This window comes from Macrobrachium nipponense, chromosome 23 (genome assembly GCF_015104395.2).
Source record: "Macrobrachium nipponense isolate FS-2020 chromosome 23, ASM1510439v2, whole genome shotgun sequence".
NCBI lineage: Eukaryota > Metazoa > Arthropoda > Malacostraca > Decapoda > Palaemonidae > Macrobrachium > Macrobrachium nipponense.
The window spans coordinates 63,613,083-63,634,355 of NC_061090.1; the positions used below are offsets into that span (position 1 = coordinate 63,613,083).

Here is a 21,273-nt window from a genome sequence, read left to right on the forward strand (position 1 = left end):
CTTTTCTGGGTAATTGTTTGTTTTGAACATGTGTGAGATACAAAGGCAAAGTTATCAAGTAGTGATTTCCTGTCTAACACTGTTGAATCTGGGATGGTTTTATATTGTTGGAAACTGTAGGTAGATGGTGTGTGTACATTATGCTTGCCATTGGTTGTGGCTGAGATGCCTTATATTGCTATTTAGTCCAATTTCCTTTGAATGCCAATTTCTCAGTTTTGGCTTTTTTTTTGCATTTTTCATCAACAAAGGCCAGCAGGCAGTATTCTCTGGGCATGGATGTCATCAACTTACTTCTAATGGAATTATAAAGTCATGTTGATGATAATTTAGAGGTTGCTGACACCTCTGTGGCAAAAACCTCAAGTTTGTGTAACAACATGTTGGAGGCAAGAGGTATGACCTTGAAGTGATTACGACACAAGAGGGGGAGAGAGGGGGTGGGAAGTAGTGGGTCTCTGCCTTTTGTGGTGACAGATTACATGAGCTTATGTCAATAAATCATGACAGACTGTTAGAGAGCGAGAGAGAGAGAGAGAGAGGAGAGAGACGAGAGAGAGAGGACAGAGAGGAGAGAAAGAGAGAGCAGAGAGATAGAGAGAGAGAGAGAGAGAGAGAGAGAGAATAACATTTCTGATATGACAGTAAATTACATACTAGTGCAGATCTTTTTACACAATTCTGTTCTAGGATAATATGAGTTTATTCTATAAAAAAAATTTAGCTGTTTCCTGTTTAATCTAGATACCAAAAAAATTCGTTAAATTTTTACAATTGTTTTGGCCAAAAATACATACCCTTTTTTTCTCTTTTCTGATTTTGACCTCTATGGGTCCGACACCTTTTCTGGCAGTCGCATATTGTAAATAGTAGTTTTAGGAAGGATTCCCTCAATTTTTGTGTGTATATAGCGAGCGTATTTTGTATTTTTTATAAATATTTTCGTAAATTATTGTTTGAGTGAGAGAGAGAGACAGAGAGAGAGAGAGAGAATAACATTTCTGACATAACAATAAATGACATCTTATTGCAGATCTTTTTACATAATTCCGTTCTAGGATAATATGAGTATATTCTATAAACTAATATTATTTCATATAGGTACCAAAAAAATTTGTGAAATGTTGCCTTTATTTTTTGGTCAAAAAAACTCACCCTTTTTTCTCTTTTCAGATTTTGACCTCTATGGGTCCGACACCTTTGTGTATATAGCGTATTTTGTATTTTTTTTAAATATCTTGGTAAATTATTTTTTACATACTTATCTTTTTAATATATTTGTAATAAATATTTAATTTGTAGATGGGTATGATTTATCATCTCAGTAATGTTCGGTAATGGTGACATTGATTTTAGAAATTAAAATGTACAGCATAGCTACAGTTTTTGAATTTTCACAAATTTTTCTGGGTGCTCGGGTCGAGCTCTACCCCACAAAACTTTAAAGGGGCACCAAAATAGCGAAACCTATCCAGGGTTAATATTCTGAAAGTAGTCTCTGGATATGAGTGGGGAGCTAACAAGCAATATTTATGATGCCCTTTGTAGATCAAAACTAGATTATGGGTGTCAGATTCATTCTTCTACATGTTAAAGTAAACTAAACGACCTCAATATTGTCCATAACATGGGATTATGAATTTGTTCCGGTTCACTCCAAACATCCCCTGTCGAGAGTCTTTATGTAGATACCCATCAACTGCCACTTGACTTACATCGGGAGGAACTGTGTCTGCATTACTTAATGTGCATTAAAAGCAGTTCTGAAAATCCTTCCAACAAGGTCATTTGCCAACTTGACAACAAAAAATTTAAACCAAGGTCATCTGTTCCTTTCCAGGTAAGGCTACATCAAGAAGTAAATGATGATACTTCAAAAAATCAGAATATTTCTCAGATGGTTGCTTCCAGATTCCCCCCATGGCTTTTCCCTAAAGCAAAAGTTTGCAACAAAACAATGGTTAAGAAGAATCTTACTGATGAAATGGCAAAGAGTTTATTTTTAGAACATGATGTAACACATGATGGTGCATACAAGATTTATATAGATGATTCCAAGTCAAGAGAGGGAGTTGAGCTAGCCTTAATTACAGAAGATTCTTATGAGGCTGCAAAGCTACCTCATTCGGCTTCGGTTTATACAGCAGAACTTTCTGCCATTAATAGAGCATTAGCTATTGTTCATCGCACAAAGAAAAAGAAATTTGTAATATATTCAGATTCTAAAAGTGTTTTGGAAAGTCTAAATAGTTGCCATTCATCCCATCCTTTGAATCTCCAAGCTCATGAATGACTTTTTCGAATTTCTTGCAAACACTAATCTATTTCGTTCTGCTGAGTTCCTGCCCATGTGGGGATCAAAGGTGACGTAAAAGCTGATAGAGAAGCAAAAAGGGTATGTAGTCAAAGATCATTGAACATCCATGAAGTTCCATACATTGATATGAATTCTCCTATCCGAAGCTATATACGCTACAAATGGCAGGAGCGATTGTCCTCAAACCTCCTTGCCACCAATAAGAAACAGATGGCTATTAGACCTTATTTGAATTTTTGACGGTCTTCATTTTATAGAGATAGGAGGACTGAAATTGTTTTAGAGACCCCGTATTGGTTATTCCCGATTGACACACAGCTTGAAGGAAGTGATGCACCAGTCTGTGCTCACTGTGACTGCCTGTTGACAGTTCAGCATATTCTGGTGTCTTGCCCAATGTAAGGTGCTGCCCACATGAAATTTGGTCTTTCAGGGAAACAACTTGCTTATATTTCAGATGATGATGTTAATGTTAATAACCTCATAAAATTCTTAAGAGATTGATAAATATCTATATTATAAAATTTGACTTATTTTACTAATATTTAACGTCCTAATGCATACAAGCGTATGCAGTTACACTTTGTTTGTATTTTGATATAAATATACATTTTAATTTTTAAAATTGTTTTATTAAAGAAATGCTTTGACTTTTTCTTAATATGGTTGTTAAGTTAAGTTTATTAAGTTATTTATTTCATTCCATTACATCACTGAATGACCAAAATAGGTCCCGGGTGCTTGGGCTTGTCCTAAATTTCATAATTCATCCATCCATCTCTCTCTCTCTCGCGCGCGCGCGCGTTCGCACAAACACACTCTCTCGCTTTCCTGTTAAGATTGTTACTTTAGTTACATTGCCCAGCAGTTTTGATATTTTATATCTCATCTCTTCTCACCCCCATTCCTACTGGGGCTGAACTTGGACTTGAAGGACATTGGGAGTGTCTCTGTTCATCCCAGTGACCTCAAAAATTATGGATTAGACACTATCATCGATAATTTTTAACTTTTTATTTTTTACCCATTTGCAACACCCCCCCCCCCCACCCCCACAACTTCTTATCAGTGCTGAACTTGAACTTAAAGGGCATCAGGAGTGTCACTGTTAATTTCAGTGACCTCAAAAACTAAGGAATAGACACTAATTATCAGTTAATTTTGCTTTTCACCCCATCCCACGCCACTCCCCACATACCCACCCTATGGTGCCTGTGATGTCTTACCCCCACAGTATTCTTTCCCAGATGCTAAGTTATATGTGTACCAAGTTTGGTTGAGATTGCTCAATGCATGATAAAGTGTATGTGGCACATTCACACACCCATACATACATAGTACATCCAATTTGATATATAGACAAGCTAACCAACCCATTGCTGCCTAGGAAAACTGAATGAAAACAGATAAACTCTCTCTTTCTCTCTCTCTCTTTCTCTCCTTCCTCCCAAACCCCCTTTACTCTCTCTCTTACTTCCTCTTGTTTTTTTTTATATTAACGGCATTGATGTGGATTAACTAACAGGATAGCCAAATTTGCAGACGACACCAAACTAGGTGTAAGTGCAGCAGACCCAGATACAGTGGAAAGTCTAAGAAATGATCTAAAGAAAATAGAAGTGGTTAAAAAGATGGCAAATGCCTTTTAAATTGGGTAAATTTAATGTGTTGCAAATAGGAACAAACAACCCTCATGCCAACTACATGCTGCTTGGGAATGACATGCATAGTGTAGAACAAGAAGAGGACCTTGGAGTCATTATAACCAAGGACTTAAAATCCACAAACCAGTGCATAAAAGCCAAAAAGAAGGCACAGAAACTCGTGGGATACATAAAGAGGCAGTTCAGATACAGAAACAAGGAAACAGCACTTCAGCTCTACACATCAACAGTTAGACCTCATCTTGAATATGCAGTACAGTTTTGGTCACCAACCCTAAGAATGGACATAAAAAGATTAGAAAGGATACAAGCAAGAGCCACAAAGTTAAATCCATCCATCAGGAAATAGGTTACCAAAGACAACTAGAGAGCCTGAACATCTATGGCTTAGAAATATAACGATTGGGAGGACAACTAATAGAAACATTCAAAATACTGAAAGGAATAACAAAAGTAGACAGTAACCTATTTATGTTAAACGAAAACCAGACAAGGAATAATGGATGGAAACTACAGCTGAAGCGATACAACACATCCCATTGTGGGAACTTCTTTACATACAAGATATGTGACACATGGAATAAACTGCCACCAGAAGTTGTTAACAGCAACAGTGTGGAAAAGTTTAAATGAAAGCTGGACAAAATCATTAGAACGCTGTGAAGTGAATGAACAGTAAAACCTGCTCCTAGAGATAAGTGGGCACATGATGTCTCCTCGGGTGAATTAATAAGTCTTTGAGACATCCTAATCCTTGTAACTCCTCATAACTCACTCTCTTACTTTTCCTGTTAAGATAGTTGCTTCAGTTACATTCCCCAGCATTTCTGACAATTTCTTATTTCACCACTTCTCACCCTGCCTCCTATTGGGCTGAGCTTGGACGTGAAGGGTATCAGGAGTGTCTCTGTTCATCCAACGACCTCAAAAACTAGGGATTAGAACCTAATATTGATTATTTTTTACATTTTACCTCTTCTCACCCCGTCTTCCTATCTGGGCTGAATATGGACTTAAAGGGCCTCAGGAGTGTCACTATTCATCTCAGCAACCTCAAAAGCTATGGATTAGACACTAGTATCTGTAGTTTTAAGTTATTTTCAGATGTCACCACCTTCCTACACCCTCTTCCTATTGGGGCTGAACTTGAGACTTACAGGACATCAGGAGTGTCACTATTCATCTTAGCGATCTTGAAAACTATAAATTAGACACTAATATCTGTCGTTCTCAGTTATTTTTACATGTCATCCCCTTACCACCCCTTTCTTGTGCTCCCCCGCCCTCCCTTCCTATTAGGGCTGAACTTGGACTTGAAGGCCATTGGGAGTGTTACTATTCTGCTTAGCAACCTCAAAAACTATGGATTAGACACCAATATCCGTCGTTTTAATTTATTTTTACATGTCACCCCCTTCCCACCCCTTTCCAACCCCCTCCCAATTGGGGCTGAACTTGGACTTGATGGGCATCGGGAGCATCACTATTCAGCTCAGCGACCTCCAAAACTATGGGTTAGACACTAATATCTGTTGTTTTCAGTTATTTTTACTTTTCATCCTTTTCCACCCCATACCCATCCTTTGGTGCCAGTGATTTACCCACACAATATTCTTTCCCAAATGCTAAGTTATACCAAGTTTGGTTGAAATTGCTCAATGTGTGTCAAAGTGCATGTGCCACATACACATACATACATACATACATGCATACATATAACCATTTTTATATATAAATACGTAGATTATTTTCATTTAGAAAAATTTTCCTATGTAAAACTGGCATTTACAAATTCCAGACATTCTAACTTCCATGGATGTTTATATTTCTTTAATTTTATAAACATCGATTTCTTCATTACATGTGGTTAACTGCGGAATGTTCATGTATCTCTACTTGAGAGTCAGTGCTTGGCAGTGGAAAATAATAGCCACTATTCTATCTTCTTCATAATAAAAAAAGGAAAACTGACTTCACTTGTAATATAATTAATAGAGATATCAGTTTGAATTTCTTAAATACAGTGAGGGAAATCCTAATAAGTTCATTTTTAACTTTGCATACTTTACTACTTCCGAGACAAGGGCACCTATGAGAGATACTAAACATAAGCAGAGGTTACTAACTACCCATGAGAAAGGAAAGGTACGAGAAGAGACCGTCACTTACGTTTTCCCATCCTTGCCGACACAAGAGACGATGTAGAAATCGGAATTGGTGAAAGTAAAATAATCATGAGTTGTAGTCGTTAAACCTCGTCTCGTTGCATCATCGCCATCACGCAACAGTTCTGCAATGTTTTTATAGGTATTGATTTTCAAATGTACATAAGATTATGCGTTGCGGATCATGAATATCAACGCTATTATAGGATTTATTAATGGCAAAGTCTCTGGTAACAGTGATGCATTTTAAGCCTTAACAATTTATGTGGTGGTTGCTCTCTTTTTGAGAGACGCAATTCATTTACTACAAAGGAAAATTATAAGTGAATAATAATTTCATGCGCCTCTCGATATACGAGTATATACGTAGGTGTAAAGGTAATTGCCATTTTGCCCACTTTGATGGAACTTTTTGCATATACTATGGAACTGGAATATAAAATTTAAGGCAAATGCCAAGCAATGGACCTATGAGGTCATGCAGTGATGAAAGGGAAATTAAGAGTAGTAAAACGATTTTAAACATCTTACAGGAGGAAAACCTATAGCATTTGCATTATGAAACAATAGTTAGGGGAGGTAGGAAAGTAAGATGGAAGGCACTACCCCTTACTGGGCAGATACTATGGGAGATAATAGCCCTGCAAAACATAATATTACAGATTTAGGTATAAAGACGATACACATCTGCATTCACTGGAATATTCTAGGAAAATTTGCACGACTGTTTCCAAGTGGATATCCTAAAGGTCAAGACTATACTCACCTGACAACCAGACTGATAATCAATCATTCCTCCACTGTTGATCTGATTCCATACCTGTCCCATTTCGATTTTATGATATATTGGACTATCATATAGCATCTGAATGCCTAAACTGATTTACTACAAATATTTGACCTTGTGCCAAAATCAAAGACCAAAAGGGAAGATTCGAAATTTGTATACCTCTACATTTTCGTCATTGATGGATGACCTTTCTGAAATACTTTTCATATTATTCAGTAAACAATATTCCACCTTCAAATAAGAGATTAGCAATAAAACGCAATGCCTTTCTAAAATATTTTTTACTCTATATATATATATATATATATATATATATATATATATATATATATATATATATATATATATAACTTCCGTTTTGATTAATTCTCTTAATTTCAGTGGAAATAAAGTGGGAATATTGATTCGGCATAGCTCTGGCACCCTAAAGATAAGGATGGTCATTGGCCGCCATGATACAACTTGATTACTTTAGTAGTTGCAATAATTATCCAAAAATACTAGAGTTTAGCTAATATATATATATATATATATATATATATATATATATATATATATATATATATATATATATATATACATATATATATATATATATATATATATATTTGATATCCATACTGGAGTTTAGCAATATATATATATATATATATATATATATATATATATATATATATATATATATATATATATATATATATATATACATATATATACAAGTTTAGCATATATATATATATACATATATATATATAAATATATATATATATATATATATATATATATATATTTATATTTGATATCCAAAAATACTGAAGTTTAGCATATATATATATATATATATATATATATATATATATATATATATATATATATATATACTAGAGTTTAGCAATATATATATATATACATATATATATACATATATATATATATATATATATATATATATATATATATATATATATATATATATATATATATATATTTGATATCCAAAAATACTGAAGTTTAGCAATATATATATATATATATATATATATATATATATATATATATATATATATATATATATATATATATATATATATATGGATAGCAATATATATATATATATAATATATATATATATATATTGCTAAACTCCAGTATTTTTGGATATCACAACTACTAAAGTAATCAAGTTGTATCATGGCGGCCAATGACCATCCTCATCCTTAGGGTGCCAGAGCTATGCCGAATCAATATTCCCACTTTATTTTCACTGAAATGAAAAGAATTAATCAAAGCGGAAATTAAATCCAGTAAAAGTATTGTGAGATTATTTGTTGTGTCAAATAGTGCAGAAGACAAGTAGAAAAATACTTCAGTTTGTGATACAAGCATGAAACTTGGCACAAGTGCTCATTTTAACCAACTCTTTTGAAATATCTGGGTCTCCACACAATACTTCAATATGGCCGCCACTTTTCACGATGGCCGCCATGAAACATTTTGCTTGATTACTCTGCAACTAAGAACGATAGAGACATGAAATTTTTATCTATGCCTACATTTATGAGGCCAGAGAATCTGTTTCTAGCATTTCTATTGGACTGTAATCAATATTACATCTTGGAAAGGGATCCTATAATGCTACTGAAAAGTATACAAGCACAAGACTATAATGGAGTATGATAAAGTATCTTATCTATGTTCGAGCACTGTCTCAATGTCCTTTTCCAAGCCTGAAATGTACGTAAGATTTTAAAGATGCATGGTGTCACCCTTTAGTGTTACGGAATCCTCATTCAGATGTATCTGAAGCTTCATTTGTAATATTATAGCTTACACCTCACACTATGATTACACCTAACATTTGCAGCTACACAAAGCTGCAAAAGCACCTCAGTGGTTAAGTCGGTTTGATCTTGGCCTGCTATCTCAGTGGTCACGAATTCAACTTTCGGACATTCCACTGAGGGGTGAGAGATGTGTATTTCTGGTTATAGAAGTTCTCTCTCGACGTGGTTCGGAAGTCACGTAAAGCCGCTGGTCCCACTGCTGAATAACCACTGGTACCATGCAATATAAAAACACCATACAAACAATCAAAGCTGTGAATGTAAGCCCAAGCCTGTAGGATTTGGACCTGCCACAGCAACCAGAATTGCAGCCACATTTTGTAAGCTGTTCACAACTCTTTGCAATGGGGTAGTTGGCTGTCCAGAAGACTTTCCAGCCTTTGCCAATCTTTTCCTAACCCCAGTCAGCTGGACTCTGTGCTTCTGGCTGGCACAGAATTGCCTGAAAGTTTCGTGTGTTGAAGCAGAGCTGCTCTGGCTGGAGGGATGGCTCCACATGGTCTCTGCTTTCTGGCAAACAAGTCAAGTCTGGCTTCATCCACTGTCAACAGTGCTTGGGGTGTCATACATGAGAACCACAAACTTCGCCAGAATCTTTAAATCACAGTCTTCAATGGTTGGTGGGTACTTGTTGAGTTTGGAAAAAACTAGAGCGGCCTCTGGAAAAATGCCTATGTCTGCCATGCTGTTGTCTCTCCTTTATTTCTAAAGGCTGAGGCCGCATCACAACCTGTAAATGCATGGAAGAACGGCATGCCTTTGGCCTTCTCTTGACCAACATTGTTGTACAGGTTGTGAGTGCCAATCCATTGAAGGCTCTGTCCTTGGCCAAATGTGAGCTACAGCTGCTGCAGACCCATACTTTGCAAAGTTGGGAACACACTCAGGCCAATGACAAGGACATCTGTCATTGGCTTTGACCATGATAGACTTGCTCTCCAGTCCTGCAGCATATCTGGTATGGACAAAGATGTGGCTGTCTGCCTCCTCATGAGAACATTTGGTTAGTTCAAGTAGACTCACTTTGTAAGAGCTAAGTGCTTGTGTTCGCTTGGTCACAATAACCATGTTTTGTGCAGACATTTGAGCAATCTTAACCAGCCTTTCTGGGTCAAAGTTAAGTGGCAATTCACCAGTCTCCTGGAACAATGGCACATTGGTTGAAATCATTACCCATCATGTTCAGGAATATAATGTACAGAGGTCAAGGGTGAAGTTAGACCATTTTTCTTGTCTTCCTAGTAAAGAAAACATTTGCTCCAGTTGGTCTTCCTTGTGCCTGTGATTAAATTTACACTTGCCAAAATGAGATCTTGACTAAGGCCGAAGGGCTATCCTTTTACCACGTTAATCTGATATGCACACTGACGTATGTGATACAACTAGGTTTGGTAACCCTACACCTAGAACAATCATTCATCCAGTGTCATTTAAGTCATGTGATGTACACTTTCTACCAGCTATTGATATGGGGCCATTAGATAGCATTTGGGGTGCTAACCTACTATACTACACTAAAGCAAAGCTAGGTACATCATAAGTAAAGCAAGATCAGCTAACATGAACCCCATGCTGAGTTACACAGCAGTGAAGTCACCAATGTGCCCTGGTTGTGCACCGACATCACCGTTTCACACTAAGACTAAAGATAAAACCACCACAATTAATTGTGCATAGACTTGCAAATTATTATATGAACAGGAAGACATTTTTCCATGCCTGTTGAATCCTGAGATGCAATTATTTAAGGTTTTTGGCTGCCATGTTGGATGCCATCTTTCTTTATAAATATATATTTACTTTTGCTTGGTGATCTTGCCTAAAATGTGTATAACCTAAACAAATGCAAAAAGACATGACCAGAGCTGCATGAGTCCCATGTTAAAACCTTCACTAGTGGCCATCTTGAAAAATGCCAGCCATTTTGAAATTTTGAGGGACACCTAGTAATTTTCAAAAAGTAGCCTATAGAGAAGTTATGTACCAAATTTCATGCTTGTATCATTGATTGAAGTATTTTAGTGAAAAATCATTTTATCTGCTTCACTAAGACTCCTCCCAGACTGCCAAAAAGAACTAGCTCTGGTGCAAAGTCTTAACAGAGTAACCTACGATATCATCCTTGATGAAAAAATTTCCCTGTAATGAACAGAAAATCATAAGAAGTCTGTGCATTGTCCAGCAATTCTTTGACCTTATATTGAGAAGGTATATGTACGAGACAATTCATTGAAGTTTTGTTACTCATACAGCCATACATATGAAAGTGGAAAATACTAGCAAAGAAAATAGTACATAATCAGGGAACAGAGCAGTTACTTTGACCGGGATTGATAGAGAGCAAAATCCAACAGGGAACAGAACTGAATATAAATATCTTTGGCAAAGCTTCCATCTGAAGGGAAAGCCTTATGAATCATCCCCAGAACTGCCAGTTTTAGGAAAAGCTTACAGACTTCTTTTTAGTCATATCAATTATCTGGAATGGTTACAATACAGCCTACTGTCCCACTTCATTTCCCTAAACTGGGTACACTCTTCAGTTTGGCATGGATAGAGGAGAGGTCATACTAGATTGTTTTCTGACTAGCAGGGCAACTGAATGAAGGAAAACAGTAACTGTCAAACTGAAAGAGACTGAATGATGACAAAACTAAACCAAATATCAAGAAAGTAATAATTTGAAATCAACTCATTTGACTTGCGAGACCTTGGTTTGCAAGTGGCTGGCTTAAGTGAAAGTTTATTCCTACCCAAGGGAAAACCAGAGTCGGACTGGATCAACAGGGCGAAGAATATTAGGTAGTTGCCATAGTTAAAGGGATGAGTAGCATTGACCTCATGTCTTGAAGACCTCGTTCACGACACACAGTTGGATGACTAACACCACTGGTCGGGACACATGAACATAATCTCCAAATGTTATAAAGGGATCCCACAGCATCTCAGCTGTTTCTAAGACTTTTAGACATTCAAAGAACACAGTTCAACTCTGGCTAGCCCCCCTTCTGAATGTGGCTGTTGCTAGCCTTAAGTAAACCTTGTGGTGAAGTCTATTGGTCATTTCCCTCAACAGTCAGTTCTTATACTTTGACTTTGTTTCTTTTTTTCCAAATTGAGTCATGTATTATTTGGCATTTATGTATTTTCACATGCCATATTCAAAGTGGTAAATTTTTTTGCGATAACGTAAAGGTAATCCAGTGCTGTGGGATCGAGGTGCTAGGTACCATCAGTAATCCCCCTCGATCCATTACCATGAGTCATGTTCATCTGCATAACCTCGCTGCATTCTACTTGCAGATTGCTGCAGTCAGCTGTGGATACTGTTCTTCACTTTGTATGCCCAGTGGGATTCCTTCCACTGTACTTCTTCGCTCCCATAACCCAGAATAGTAGGTTACCGAACATTCTCTTCAAGATCTTATTCTGTGTAATTCTTAAGTTACCTCACGGGACCCATATGTCCCCCTAAATACCCCATTGTATAGCTAATATTCTCATTATATATGATAAAAAGTGTAACTATAATTAATTAAGCTAACCCTGAGTGTTTACCTAAATATTACCCAGTTTGAAGTACACCCTCAGCCGTACTATTTATATGATTTGTTACTCTATCCAAGGTCAGAATCAGAATTCCATCATTTCGAAATCTGTTGTGCATCCCCTTGTAGCAATCATATCAGTGTGACCTGGCCAGATCTTCCAGTTGCTCCCTTGTTACAAACCCCTTGCAACCAACTATCAGCAAATAGCATTGCTAAAGCTGGTTGTAAGTCTAGCAAAAAAAAATTCCCCTTGTAAGCGCATGAGTGATCCAATTTCCAAAGTACATACAGTGTTATGCATTTTAGGTATTTTATGTTAGGTACAACCAAAATTTATTCGGGAAATTTTGCAACCAAAATAGCACATGCTAGGAGCCATGCGGGCTTCATATCCAGCCAGAATTCTGGTAATGCTGGATTTTTCTATCTTGCTCATATTAGGTATTAATGGGCAGATTTTCTTTTGACAGCTCTTCTTAGTGAAAGATCTGTTTCATTAACAATAGGATCCCTTTAACATGGTGGCAATCGATAAAAACACGATCAGTCATGTGTAAGGAAATTCCTCTCTATTGTTTATTTCATGAGTACTGAGACAGCCAAGCCCGTCATTCATTCATGTCAGGAAATTTCCCTTAGACCGCAGTAGGAAACAATATGACCTTGAACCATCTTGTCACCCATGCAGTTGCCAACTCGTAAAGTAACCACACCCAGTAACTCACAGAGTACCTTGGTAGATAAATTAAGATGAGTTAGGGTTTTCTTTTTTTTTCTTTCATAAAATGCAATTCCCTCTCTCCTACGTGGGAAGTTTATTAGGCAGCAAACACCCATATTTGCATGCACAATATGTGTAACAGTTATCTTGTGAGCGAGAAAACCATTAAATAACCAAAATTATTTCTGTTCCTGAAGCAGTATGCTTCTACCTTTCCCACTACCATTTCACCTTAAAAAGCTTAGATTAGGAATAAATATTAAATCCCCAGTCCTCGTGACTATTGATTCCATGTCCTACTGACAATCAATCCCACGTTCACATGAATATTAAATTCCAAGTCCTATTGATTATTAATTCCATGCCCTACTTACAATCAATTCCACGTTCTCGTGAATATCAAATTTCAAGTCCTCTTGACGGTTAATTCAGGTCTTTGTGACTGTCAATTCCAAAAGTCCTTTGGGACATCAATTCAAAGGTCCTTATGACTACCAATTCAAAGTCCTTTAGGGATGTCAATTCTAAAGTCCTCTTGACTATCAATTCAAAAGTTGTCGTGACTATCAATTCAAAAGTCCTTTCAGGAAACTAATTCCAAAAAGTCCATCGTGACTTCCAATTTAAAAGTCTTTTGTGACTACCACACTAAACGTCCATTCGTGACTACAATAATGTCCTTTTGTGGGACATCATCTCAAGTCTTCTTGACTACCACTTCTAAAAGTTCTTTAGGGAAATTGATTCAAGGTCCTGGTGAATATCAATTCCAACAATCCTTCAGGGACATCAATTCCAAAAGTCTTTGTGACTTCCTATTCAGAGTCTACTGTGACTACCCATTTAAGAGTCTTTGTGTGATTTCCAACTTAAGTATTTTGAGGCGATTATCAGTTCCTTTCGGGAACAAACTCGTTTCCTTATCACACTATTCCTAATTTCACTTGTGAGTAACCTTGAGTCTTTTGACTTATTAATACCACCACTACTGGCTAGCTCTGTTGCCACTTGTGATTTAATCTTATCCAAGGGTTACACCCCTCAAACCATCAGTTCAAGATGTCGAAGAGGGTTAAAAATTCTATTTGGAAATGGGGCAATCTATGGGTTATTCCAGCCAGATCTTGCAGAAATGGGTCCAAGAGAGAGTAGAGGAGGCTAAGAAAGAACGAATGGCCCAGGAGAAGAGGAATGAAGCAGAGAGAGCAGAAGGGAAGAAGAGGGAAGAAGCGGAGAGAGCAGAGAGAGCAGAGAGGGAGAAAGACAAATAGTCTAAGAGAAGAGGGAAGAAGCAGAAAGAGCAGAGAGGGAGTTGGAGAAGCAATTTAAGCTTGCTCTTCTGGCACAAGGAGGTTAGACCCACGGGTACCAGACCCCAACCCACACTCAGCAGTATGAATTCTCTCATCAAGAAATGGAATGTAGCAGAACCTGAAGCCTGACTCGACCATGTCGAGCAAGTGCTAAAGACATATCACCCCACTCCTGATGAAGTGGCTCTAATCTTGGGCAGGTATGTGGAAGGAAAGGGTGCTACAGTGTTCAATGCTCTCCTGCCAGATGACCAAGGAAACTTCAACCTCGTCCAAGCTGCCACTGTGAAGGCATTTGAAATCACGCCCAACCGCTGGAGACAGCGATGGAGAAGCCTGCTGAAGGAGGCCAGCTAAACATGCTCTGAGTGGATAGAGGAGAGGACTCCATCCTTTCAGAGATGGCTTGACACCTCAAAGGCCTCCACCGCTGAGGAAGACGTTGAACTCTTCCAGTTAGAGGATTTCCTCTCCTATGCCCCTCCGGATCTTGCCACACACCTGGTTGATAAGGTGGTGAAAACCATTGCAGAGTGTTGTTGGTGGCTGACACCTATGACACCCTCTACCCTCAGCTAAACTCACACAGGAAAAAGATATGTTTCTCGGGCCCCATTCCCACAAATTCCCAACCACATCAGTGTCCAAGTCATCCTCCATCAAAGTCTGTGTGTGCCCAGCGCCATAAACCTGAGCACTTTATGGAGCAGTGCCACCATAAAGCAAAGCCTCAGCAGGCTCCAGTTAAATCCCAAAGTGGGAACTCCCAGGATCAAAATTCCCATGGACCTTGGGCAAGGAACAATGATCAGCGCTTTCATCTTCAATCTTCGTGAGTAGCCATGGATACATTAGATATAATCTCTTGGAATTTTTTTTACCTCAAGCAGAACATTCCTCTCCTAAACATGTTCTGCAAAAACTTCAAAGGCATCATTGCATTGCAAGAAATGCTCCTCTGGCCACATGGCCTTGTCATCTGCAATTCAATACATGAAGACTTCAGAGCCTTGTGATTTTACAACTTCATCAGTGCAAGTTACAGATCAAATTGTAGCCAAGACAGATTGCTTGGGCTTCAAGTGACAGCAGTGGACCCTAAAATCCTAATATGTAATTAATGTTCATATGCCATGGGAAAATAACATCAATTCTGATCAACACTGCATGATCCTTGGTGAGTTACACAGAATCATTCACGATTCTCCTGCTGATCATATCTGTAAAATTGGAGACCTTAATTCTCACCCCCACAAAACAATTTTATAATGAACTTAATTGCTTCTGTCAAAATCATGCTCTCCAAACTAGCAATTTAACGCTCCTCCATTCCTCATCCTGTTCCAACGTGCAAAATAGGATGGACGCAATTACAACCTCCTGGCTGGACCACTGCATCACATCCCCACAATGTCATGATTCTATTATGACCTGCAATATTCGCTATGATCTTGCAATTGGCTATGATTACATCCCTTTACAAGTGTCATTCAGTACCCCTTCCCTCCCTACTGTGAACCCCCACCAGCAGTAAACTGGGATTTTAAAAACCAATAGAAAACCAGATACTTTAGGGCGACCACGGAAACCAGGTTACAGTCAATAGTTCAACTAGCAGACGCCTTACTTTGTACTGACACAAACTGGAAATGACCACCACAGAAGAGATGTGAAATAATTCTATTCAAACATAATTTCTGCTATGCTTGCTTCTGGCAGGGCTACCTTTGAATTTCATCAAGGTAATTTTTGTAATATACCTGGATGTAATGACTTGGTTAAAGCTCTATCTACATAGTCAAGAGAAATGTTTTTAATGTGGAGGCAAAATGGTAGCCCGAGGGAAGGACGCACTGCATTACTAATGAGGTAGGCAAGAGCGCAGTTCAAACTTGCTCTTAAGCACTGCAGATTAAATGAAATGTAACTAAGAGCTGATGCAATGTCTAGAAATTTAGAATCCAATGATTATCCTCATCTTTGGAAAGATATCCAGTCCTTAAATCCCAAAACTGCTATCACAGAGAGTAGGGAAGCAATATCCTGAATTGCATAAACGATCAAGACTCCCGAAGGGATGTAGATAACCTCCTTACCCATAACATTCAATTTCATTTTGCAGATCATATTGCATCAGGTAACACCAACAATGCCATAAACAGCCTACCTAATAATAAATTGCCTGGCTGCAATGGTCTTCCCGCATCTTTCAAATTCTGCCATCCAATAATTTACTTTTTACTAGTGGCCCTATTCAATGCGTGCATGTTTCACCAATTTCTTCCAGACTCCCTACCGTTAGTTCACCTGATACCATTAATCAAAAACAAGCTAAACAATGCAGCTGACCCTGGCAGTTATCGGTCAATTGCAATCCTAATGATCGTGTAGAAGATATTTGAGTCGGTTCTTCTAGTGAGATTTCTCCCATTTCTACGCTCCACTAACAACCAGTTCGGATTTAAAACAAACCACTCAACTGATACCTGCATCTACGTACTGAAAGAATTGCTTTCGGCTCTCTAAACGAGCTTTGGCAAGGAGGTATTCTCTCACCGTACCTGTTTAATACTTACACAGATGCCCTAAAAATCAAACTAAACTCACTCCCAACCGGATGCACAGTCAATGAAACAACTATAAACAACCTCTGCCACGCCGATGATATGGTTCTGACTTCCCCATCAGTGCAAGGTCTCGAACGACTCGTCGACGCTTGCTGCCAATATGCAAAGGAAATTTATATCCTATACAACAAAACCAAGACCCAGTGCATGTTGCTGCTCCCGAGATTGCTTAAGGACATTGCAGAACCCCAAATTTTCCTTGGAAATCATCTGCTTGAATTCATGCACAAATATCTGTATTTAGTCACATTATCAAAGACAACCTAAAAGATACGGTAGACATAGAACAGAGGCATCGTAAAGTATGTGCAACTGGCAACATGACTTGAAACTGCTGTTCTTCCACTTTTATTACGGCAGTATCTATGGGTGCTCCTTGTGGACGAACTACACCTGAGAGACCATGAGACATTTTGAGATGCCTCACAAACACTCCTCACTACCACTCCACCACACAGATATTTACAAAACCACCTGGACAATTTAAAAATAATTGTAAGGCGAACAATGTCCAGTCCGATCACTCAACTGCAAAACAGCCAAATTTGCTCATACAATTAATCATCATTAGGCCCTCCAGCTAAGAGTTATATCTCTGTAGCACCTCCTAGAGGTAGCTATCCCACTCACAAGGTCAAAGCATTTGATGACTCTGGCACACAAATATCGCTCATATGGGAAGATTGAATCCAGTGTGGGGTTAAGGTTGATTGGCACAAGTGTGTCACAATTGAAAGCATCAACCATACAAAAATGATTCTTCCTACCATTTAGAAGAGGATCACAAGACCTCACTGATCTAAAATATGCACACTGGCAGTAGTGTCTTATATTCCTGGAGGTTATAACATCCTCCTGGGACCATATTTTCAGATCCCTTCCAAGTTTTGTGAATTCAAGGGCCCAAAACCTTCAGTAGCTTCAACAAGCACCATTGGTCCTCATAGACCTACCTATAAATCACTGCCAGGGCCACTTGAGTAGCCTGGTCAGGGCCAAGCTCTATCCATCCTGGACAGCGAGCAATTGTTGAATTTATCTTTAAGGCATGGCCCCGCCCAGTGCAAAGATGTACCTTAGGCCTGTCTACTAAAGACCCTAAACTGGACAGTAACTCTCTGTCAGGAACTCTTACGAGTCCTGGACAGTGCCATGCTATGCCCATCATGGACATTGAGCCCATTTCAGATACCCTTCCTGTGCCTGGAACTGCATTAGTGCCAGTGCCAGAGCAAGACTCGAATCTCCTACCCAGAGATACTCTCCTGCCCACCTCTCTCCTCCTGGTTTGGATGCTACCAGTGCTGATGAGAGAGGACAAACCCACTCCATCAGAAACTTCCCTTGATCTCATGACCACAGCAGAAACTCACCCAAAGGTGCGGCCTTCCAATCTGTGCCTGATTTGGTCACCCGAACTTGTGATTTGACAACACCAATGATAACTTCTTCCACTACTTACCCATCCTCAGCTGACCAGTCCCTGAGTAAGGACTCTGCCAAATCAGAGCAGACTAGGCAGAAGAACTCAAGGAAATGATACAATTTATGTTAGGACTGGTAAAGAATACCACTGTTCCCGTTGCCGCAGCGGCCGGAGCAACTGGCACTCGTGTACCTTCCTCGGACTTGGATTCCCCAAGCCAGCCTACAAAGTCAACAAACCGACCTCGGAAAGGTCTAAGGAAGAAAGGTACATGGCAGCGAAGCTTCAAGTAACCTAAGAGTCATTAAACTCTCCGCACTGGTGCCCTTGGCACAGTGCCTCAATTTTAAGGAGAATCCTGGTCCCTCAATCCAGAAGAGGATGCCAGTTATTCCTCTATTAATTCCATCTTATCATCTTTGTAATTGACTCTAATAATATTCTTCTATCTCTTTGCCTGTTACATTCGCTTGAGTATTAATCTCATTTTACACTTTATTAAGGTGCCTTCATTTCATTTATGCTCTGCATATGCAGAGGGCCACTTCTCAGAGTTTTTGGCTCTATAGGTCGGTTAACCTTTATGAAAATGCCACCAATGGAATGGTCAATTTAAATTGTATGCCTCTAAAGCCAATAAGCTTACAGCAAAGAGTTCCACATTTGACTGCCATATTTCCTTTCTTAGTAGAAGTGTCATGACAGTATGATCATCCTGGCACTCCTCAAGTTACCCGTCAGGGGTGTTGCAAGCTCTGAACTGTCGTTTACCAAGCCCATGGCATTATCATATGTACAGGACCAATGACAAATTATATATTAATTTCATACAGAAGTTTAGTTTGAAGAAAGATTTATTGACTTATGATGTCAGTGAAATTTTGCTCATTTTCTATTTACATTTAAAAACAAGGTTATATTTAATCTGCTCGTTCAAGCTATTTTCAAAACTGGCCAAGTAGATCAGTATTACATCATGTCTACTTGTGATAAACCAATGCATAAACTAGAACTTCTAGAGCTGAGAGTATATATCTTAAATCATGGCAAGGGAGAGAGAGAGAGAGAGAGAGAGTAGACAAACAAAATGGGGAAGGAAACCATGGCATTCCGTCAGTAGTCTCAAGCAGAAAGGAGAAGTCATTGTTTCAGTTCAGTGGAATTTATTTCATCACCGGCTGGAAGTGAGGAGCCATTCTTAGGAAAAGACTTCTTGTTAACTTATGTCAAGTTACATCTACGAGTTCTGCCAAAGTGAAAAACATTGTATGCAGCAGTGAATACATTTTTTACTGAGACAGGAAACTGAAAGACATGGAGCTTAGAAAAAGAAAGCAAGACAAAGGCTAAAAGATAGCATTAACATGAATTTCAAATTATAAAACCCAAAGCCAAGGCTTGAAGGACAGGTAAGCAGCACTAGCACCCTTACAGTCATTGTAAAGCCAAAATTGGATCCAAACTCACTGTCCAACATACTACATAGGTAAGGAGAAAGCGTGCTTGTCATTGTGTCTTGACCTGCTCAGCACAGGCAGCAGCACGACGGTCACCTCCTCAGTCTTAGCCTGCCACTCTTGAAAAAATGATTGAGGGTGGGTGAAATGCATGACCTGTAGGATCTAGCCAAAGAAGTATTCTTTTGTTGGGAGTATTTAGGCGCTCTAACAATCCTTGGTTGAACACTTCACAATCAATGTTGTTGGACAGTGCCATTGTTAAGATGAGCTGCTTCTTGACTCCACAGCAGCCTTAGCATGACTGTTTGATTACTGGTAATGTGGTGAGGTTACCACATGTCGAACTTCCCCATAGCTCCATAAATTCCTGGAACTAGGCACTGGTGAATTGTGGTCTTCCATTGACCCTGAGGTGGAGAGAAACAACAATTTCCCAATAGTAGAGACAAGAGATCCTTATGGGGTTAGAGGAAGTAATCTCACCTTTACAAAAAAGAACAACAGGCAAGCTGGATAATTGACCATTACAAGAAATTTGCTGAAATGGGATCAAAGAGGGGTGTCATTATTCATTAGGGGTTTATACCATTGGGTTGGCTGCAGTATATAGCATGACTCACAAGATCTGAATGTGTTGGCAATGTCGGAGTCAGTACTGGGCCAAAAGAATGTCTGCTTCATTCAGTGTCTGGTGGCGTCCAGACCTCTGTGGCAGTCAGGTAAGTGGGACATGGTGCAGCAGGAACTGTAATTCTTGCTCTGTACAGGACAAGTTCGCCATTGGCATGGAGGTCATCCTGTATCTTCCAGTATGGGAATAAGGCGTTGTGAAGATATTAACTATTGGAGGGGAATCCTAAGGTGACACAATGAAGTAGAAAAATGTACAGGGGGTCCATTCATGCTATGGGGCAAAGATCCTGGGGAGTCCTATCAGTGTCTTGGTCTGAAGACTCTTCTGAAGATGTGAGAGTGTTCACAGATATGATAGCTCCGAGATGGGTGGAGAAAGGAGCACCTGAGATTTTGTCCTCTGGCATGGCAAATTCGTCTCTATCTGTGTAAAAGTTGCGGACTCGGGGGTCGGGTACTCTGTTTCCATCTGCACACTGCTAGTATATCACGTGCCCAGGTAATTAATCAGTTGCACCCAGACCTGTCTCAATGCAACCTCACATGATTTACAAGAAAAAATCAATACCACAATTATTAAAGAAGAAACATACAAAAGAAGGATAATAATTTTTATTTCCCTTAAACAATGTTATTTAGCTCGCCTGCCATAATATACATTAGCGAGTGACTCAATTTTTTTTTTCAGTTAGCCAGTCATGTGCGAGAAAAGGATCTTGCTCTAGGGCAATCTATAACCAATTAACAGAAACTTTGTCTGTC

General features: G+C 38.7%; 1 protein-coding gene across 3 annotated transcripts in view; it reads right to left on the bottom strand.

Annotated features, from left to right (window-relative positions):
- LOC135201342 (uncharacterized) overlaps nt 1-21,273 on the bottom strand; it is a 218,479-nt gene that overhangs the window by 111,546 nt on the left and 85,660 nt on the right. For all 3 annotated transcript variants that reach the window (XM_064230195.1, XM_064230202.1, XM_064230190.1), the window contains one exon: nt 6,151-6,271. In XM_064230195.1, the coding sequence (XP_064086265.1) occupies nt 6,151-6,271 (121 nt within the window). The remainder of the gene's footprint in view (nt 1-6,150; nt 6,272-21,273) is intronic.